Source organism: Diprion similis, chromosome 7 (assembly GCF_021155765.1).
Source record: "Diprion similis isolate iyDipSimi1 chromosome 7, iyDipSimi1.1, whole genome shotgun sequence".
In the NCBI taxonomy this organism is placed as follows: Eukaryota; Metazoa; Arthropoda; class Insecta; order Hymenoptera; family Diprionidae; genus Diprion; species Diprion similis.
The window spans coordinates 2,599,997-2,607,213 of NC_060111.1; the positions used below are offsets into that span (position 1 = coordinate 2,599,997).

At 44.0% G+C, this 7,217-nt stretch overlaps 1 protein-coding gene across 1 annotated transcript in view; it reads right to left on the bottom strand.

Annotated features, from left to right (window-relative positions):
* LOC124408135 (cytochrome P450 18a1) overlaps positions 1–6,381 on the bottom strand; it is an 8,023-nt gene extending 1,642 nt beyond the window's left edge. The window contains exons 1-5 of the mRNA XM_046884859.1: positions 5,848–6,381; positions 5,617–5,738; positions 5,062–5,491; positions 4,709–4,973; positions 3,835–4,377 (exon numbers count right to left, since the gene is read on the bottom strand). Coding sequence (XP_046740815.1) covers positions 3,954–4,377; positions 4,709–4,973; positions 5,062–5,491; positions 5,617–5,738; positions 5,848–6,220 — 1,614 coding nt within the window. The 5' untranslated portion in view covers positions 6,221–6,381 and the 3' untranslated portion in view covers positions 3,835–3,953. The remainder of the gene's footprint in view (positions 1–3,834; positions 4,378–4,708; positions 4,974–5,061; positions 5,492–5,616; positions 5,739–5,847) is intronic.
* Positions 6,382–7,217: the final 836 nt, after the last annotated feature.

Consider the following 7,217-nt stretch of genomic DNA (forward strand, 5'->3'; position numbering starts at 1 on the left):
GGTATGAGAATAAATAATACGGCCATTGTGCAGACGCGCATTGTTTAGTACAGATTACAGATTTCACGAAATTCACGTGCGAAGGAATAAGAACAAGTAAAAATAGAAGAAGAAGAAGAAGAAGAAAAAGAAGAAGAAGAAGAAAAAAATTTAAATACAACGACTAGGAAGGAAGGAAGGAAGGAAAGTAATAATTTTTGCCATATTATATGTGGGTTAAATATTGGCAAAGTTTTTTTTTAACTCTCGCCAGTGTAGACACTGTTCGTGAAACTCGCACGTGCGCTTCGCCGCCAACTCTGGTCTCTGGTCTCTGGTCTCCTCGATCATTTTTACCAAACCACACATTCGGCGGTGCCGCATGGAAGAGAAAGCTATAATGTGCCTTGGAAGGCCATGGATCGCGAACGTTGGAAGCGATCGGTGAACGCTACGAAGCTACTGCACGCGTATATACGTATCTACCTATCTTATAAACCTTATCTGCCTGTAGATATACAATATATATATATATATATATATGATGCACATACATACTTCTTATGATTCTATATATAATAGAAATATAATTGAATTTTTTTTTTTTTTTTTTTTTTTCGGAAACATAAAGGTGCAACGTAATCTTTAATGCATTCGTAATACGTCGTAAGAATCTTACAGCTTGCTTGTAATTCATGCAGCAGTACGTTATAATACGCGTGTATACAACGTAACGTAACGTAACGTAACGTAACGTAACACGTATAAAATGCAGAAAACGGGACCGTTTGAATAACGTAACGCGTCGTGCAAAAATTACGCGCTACTATATATTTGCATGTATGTATGTATGTATGTATGTATGTATGTATGTATGTACACACACACACACACACACACACACACACACATATATATATATATACACGTAAATCCATCTAAGGTGGATTTTTATAAACCCGTGTCGTTTAAAAGTTGGGCAAGCTTTGCGCGGGCGATTCGAAGGACGCTGAATCGGTGGGAAATCGTAACGGTTGTAATATTGTAATACACCCGCGTTGCGATCACCGATATGTTATATATATATATATATATATATATATATATATATATATATATATATATGTGTGTGTGTCTTGAGTCTGTGTGTGCAGACGGTATTATACATATATAGGTATAGATACAACGTACGTACAGAACTCCGGGGTTAGAGCTGCGAAAAGGGTAAAAAAAGAAAGAAAAAAAAAAGTGTAAAAACAAAAGCAAGGAACAAAGAAATAAATAATTGCATCGCAAGAACGATTATATACTACTACTAGAAAGAATACGTAAATTATGTCTAAAGAAAATGATGAATGATAGATATAATAAAAAGTACGTAGGATTACTGTGGGAGGGGTCAAAATAATAACAAGAGTACAATTGGTTAATTGAAAAATAACGTTTTTACTTTATTTCGTGGAAAAAAAAAAAAAATAAAAAACAAAATAAATATATATATATATATATATATATAATGTGTGTGTGTAATACATGTATACATATATATATATGTATCTATGTACGTCTAATCAATGTCTTAAATAATCTTAGCCTTTGTAAATAATACTAACTATAGTTTAGTAATCGTGCAGCCAGGCATTTCAATCTCTGAACAATTGAAAACACACGTATTACATACATACATACATACACACACACACTCGCGCACCAACGCATAGTTCAAATACACATAATCAGGACTCTCGCGGTCATTTTAATACCGCTTTAAAACCGGGTCGCCCGGTTACATACATATGTATATGCTTGACGATGATGATGATGATGATGATGATGATGATGACGGTTAAAATGATGACAATAATAATAATAATAATAATAATAACCATGGTGATGATAATGATGAGGATGATGACAACTACAGCTATCGATCGCAGTAACAAAACAAACAATAACAATGAAAACAAATCAACAACGAAAAACGCTAACAAATGACCACGTTAACATTAATTATCTGCAATAATAACAGTATTGGTAATAATAATAATAATAATAATAATAGTAATAATAATAATAATCATGATCATGATGATGATGATGATGATGATGATGATATCACCAGAAAACACGTAGCAACGGCCGAGGATTTATACGTTAATTAGCAAAGTTTGAAAAAATAATTGTGAATATTTATGATAATAATGTGTTATTAATTGTTATTATAATGGAAAAAAGAACTATCATCATTGTCATTGTCATTAGAAACTAATCGATCTAGAGAATTCATATGATTGATGAGAGCAAAATTAATGCCGATAATGATGATGATGATGATTCCTTTGAAACAATTATTCGTTGTATAAGATTAATGTTTGATACAGATATATGCAAATATTAAACGAAGGAATTGAATCACCGTTCACATCATAGCAAATCACAACGACGACGATGACGCAGTCGTACAATAAGTACAATAAAGTGTGTGTGTGTGTGTGTGTGATTTGTGTGTGCGTGTATGTGTATGTATCTACTATCTATGTATGTATAGTACTTAATAATTGTATAGTCTTATCGTTCTCTTTGCAAAAATTCGGTAATATGTTGAAAATTTCATAAGGCTCGATCAGCTCGCCCGTCCGCCGTTCACGATCTTTCTTTTAGAGAGAGAGAGAGAGAGACAGTTTCGACGAAATTTATAATCACCGAAACAGATTTTTTTTTACAAAGAAATTTATGTGCGTATCTTTTTACGTATACCGATTTACGACAAACGGAATTTTCTGCCATTGAAATTTGCCGATTTCTGACTGTGGTATTATAGAAAAGAAAGAGAAAAACTCCCTTTTCGTTCGAAAAATAAACTTTGATATTTTTTTTAATTTTTTGTCACGAATCGTTTTGCCAAATTTGAGCGCCACTGCCTCTCTGATTTCAGATCGATTCAGCCGTGGAATGTTTATAATATACGGGACTCACTTCGCCTAGTTGAAAACTTATGATCTACCTACACTTAGGGTGTACCTCTATATGCGAATCCACGGAACACCCTTCGTGACCACCTCGCTAAAAATCAAACCGATAATTTCTTTGCCGGAAACTCGTCCGATGCATAGTTTTTTAATTATAAACGATAGCGCTAGGCCGATCCGTGTGCAACATTTAAATCCGTATTTACCGCCAAGGAAATTGCAGTTTTGTTCGTCTGGGCAAAGAAATTCTCGTTTCGAGTTTGGCGAGGTATCACGATGGCTCTTTCGCGGGTGTTCGAATTGAGGGACAACCTACATATCTATATATACATATACATATATATATATATATATGTATAGAAAATTTACATTACTGAACACATGGGTTTTCTTTGACGCGCACGGAATGAACATACATATAATAAATAATATGCCATTTGCAGTCGAATATATATATATATATATATATATATATATATATATATATATACATATTTGTACGAGTATATAGACGTCGCGAACTTGTTTATAATATATTGGTGTCTTTCTGTGTGCGTATGTGTATCCATCCATACACCTTTAAATATTATATCATATTACCTTATACAGTAATTGATTAATTCATGATAAATATTTGACGCGACGTATAACGATCGATGGTAAAAATCTTTCTTTCTTTCCCCCGATCATTACATGTTATACTTCGGGATGAGAGAATTGACAAAAAAAAAAAAAAAAATAGTTAAATACCGACCGTTCAACCGTGACGCAGCTAATTATATAGGATATTCACACAAGTTCGTCGATCAGTAATGGCACTATTCACCCCCCCCCCCCCCCCCTCACCGCCCTTCCCTTTCCACCTATCTGTCTTTTTTTTTTGCACAACACTCTTCCCAATCAAACGGAAAGTCAAATAAGGCCCAAGATCGATCGATCGATCGATCGATCGATGGATCACCCGTTAGGAACTACCGTGCTTTCGGGACCCGCAAAACGGTCGCTTTAGTGACCCCCGACGTTTCTTAAGGAACCGGTCGCCCATTCGAGGGATTCGAAGTCGATCCCCTCGAAGGCGCGCTGGTTTAGACAGACCTTGAACGGGTCGGGTGTTACCGTGATCCCGGCGTTTCCCCGGAGGCTGGGAAGCGACGCTCCTTCGGGCAGGCTGATGTCGAAGGTGTGCAGCAGCGAACTGAAGAAGAGGAACAATTCCATTCTCGCGAGCACGTCTCCCAAGCACATACGACGGCCCACTCCGAAGGGTATGAAGTACTCTGGTTTCGTCACCTTACCCTCCGCTGACAAGAAACGCTCCGGTCTGAACGCCTGCGGCTCGTCCCAAAGCTCCGGGTCCATGTGGACGGCGTGGAGGAGCGGGACGATCTGGGTACCAGCCGGTATCGTGAAGCCGCTAAGCTTAACGTCCCTGGAAACAAGAAGGAGAAGACATCGTTGAGTAAAGAGATACCGATGGACCTTTCGTATAGACATATGTATACTGAAATCGGCGTCGTCGCAGCCGCACGCGCGAAAGTCGAAGTGATTTATAGCCGCGGAGATGACCGGGAGTGGCTAGAACTGAGCCCAGCTACGTCTACACCGTGTCACTGACCCCGGACCGTGTCTCGAACGGTGGGCTCGCGGCGGCTGGCTGGACATTGCTTTCACTTTTCATTACAACGCGGCTTGTCGAATCTGCTGTTACAATGATCGCGCCTCTAAAACTGTCTGGAGACATGTCGAATGGGGGGGCTCACCTTGTCGTCGCGTGCGTTGTTCCGAGAGGGACGATGCTCGACCTCCGCAGCACCTCCAGGATCGTCGACTCTGTTATCGGGAGGAACGGGACGTCCTCGAGAGCCGGCATTCGCGAACGACCGACCACGTGGTCGAGCTCTTCTTGCACAGCTCGGATCGCCTCAGGGTGGTGGAGCATCAACACTACCGCCCATTCGAGTGTCGTTTTTATGGTCTCCATACCCGCTGAGAAGAGGTCACCAAGGATCTGCTGCATCTGGCGGTCTGGAAGCAGAGAAAGTGACGGCTGTTATTTGAGGAAATCGAATTGACGAACATCGATTACCAGGGTGCTGAAGAGTCAATGTCTTACCGTGATTCATTCCTTGGAAGAGCTGCGCGTCCCGACCCTCGCTCTTGGCCTTCTGGATCTCGAGGAGGTACGCGTCGACTAGGTCGCGGATGTTACCCTCGTCGAAGGTCGCGCGGTGCTGGTCTACCGTCTCTTGGAAGAAGGTCGCCATCTCGGAACGGTTCTCCCTTATCTTGTCGCGGATCTTTTGGATGCCCGGGAGGAAACGGATCACCGGAATGAAGTTCACCGCCACCATGCTGCCGAACAACCTGAAGCCCTCTTCGATCAGGCTCATGAACCGTTTGAACCGGCTGTCGCCGTGGTGGAACCGCACCCCCATTATTATCGAGCATATCACGTTGCTTATCGACATTCCGAGCGACATTGATATGTTCGTTGGGGCGCCTTGTTGCACCGACAGCAAACGGAGGAAGGATTGAACTTCTTTCTGCAAGAGGGGATCAATTTTTTTTTGTTAATTATCACGTTTTTTTTTTGAGGGGGGGATTTTTCACGACACTGAACACGAGAGTCTGGGAAGCGAGGGTGAAAAACATTACTGTAAACACTCACCATTATCTTTGACTCCATCATCTTTTTCCCGGCGCCGAGATACGTCATTCCTAAACTCCTGAGGTTGTCGTGGAGGAACCTTCGCTGTTCTTTCCACATCGCTCCCTCGGAGTTTACGATACCTAAATCAATAAGCGACGGGATTTTTTTAGTTTTCGTTCTTAGTGTTGAACGGCACGACGCGGCGGACGAAGATAAGGCCTCGACGAAGGTGGTTTATTGAAAACTTACCGTATCCGCCCAGGATGTTCATGAATTCGTTGTGGGGTCTGCCGTTGAATTCCTCGCGTCTAAAAGTGTCGCGAATAGCCCTGTAATCGCTGAGCACAACGACGAGCTGGGAACCGAGTCTGGCGCTGAACATGGATCCGTACTTCTTGGCGAGCTGCCCGAAGTGGAGATGGATGTCACCCTTGAGAAAGGGCAGGTATCCAACGACAGGAAGGCCCCATGGCCCCGGCGGCAAAGAACGGGCGAACTTTAGCCACTGGGCCAGTCTGACGATCGCGAACACTCCGGCGAACACGACAAGTGTGAACATAACATTCTCCGGTGATCCGCCGAGCACCCTCCATGCCCACTTAACCGCGTACTCCACCAACATGTCTGAAGAGGGGTCGAAGTGGACGGATCACGTCTCGGTGAACACACCGTCTACGGTACAGTCTCTTATAAACGATTTAAACCGTTTAACCCACGGATTTTCAACCCTCTACGTGTACTCGTAAAAACTGGAAAACCGATACTGAACAAATACTGAGCCCGAGTTGCCGCGGTTGGCCTGATCAAAGAAGCGCGATGCTGCTCGATCGAGGATTGCGGCTAATACGGCTGAGGCGAAGAGACACGGTCGGCTGCTCTGTAACGTGCGAACTGTACGAGTCTGAGGAAGAATGAGTGTGTACTAACATACACCTTCGTGTCATTGCTGTCTTATATAGTGACTCATCAGCCGAGGCCTGCTGTCCGTGGCGGTTAAGGGGGGGCGGCCAGGGTGGAGGGGATCTATAGCATCTATAGCTTTGCGAGGGCGGGCCTCCCTGGCGCGCGACCACCCGTCCGTCTTTGGAACTGTCGATTGGAGGGGATGGTGGCGAGTGGAGGGGATGCCCGGCCAAAGTCGAGGGGCATAAGTCCCGCGCGACAGATGGGACCTGGCGCCGGGTCCGAAGGCCTGTCGCTGTTCGCGCGTCGCTCAGCCGACGGAGCTCGACGCCACGCGGTTGTCTGCTGCTGCTGCTGCTGCTGAAGCCCGTGCGGTAGGTCGCGTCGAAAGAACTCGGGCCATGTAGCTGCAAGCCGCTTCTTTGCGTTAAACGGTGAAGGGGTACCCGGGCCAACGCGGGGGACGGACGATCTCCGTCCTTCCTGATCGCATTCCGATTCCCCGCATCCAATGCCCCCTGCATCTCCGCACCCGTGGGTCGACGAACCCTGAGCTACTATGACGGCGGTGCCCCAATATCCCCCCCCCCCCCCCCCCCCCCCCCGGCTCTCCCATCAACCGTCCAGAGACGGACCCCGAAATACCAGCTATCCGTTTCACAGCGTTAAGGGGTGCAGGTCTCCCATCTGTGTCGAAATTTTTACTCCTTCGTTGG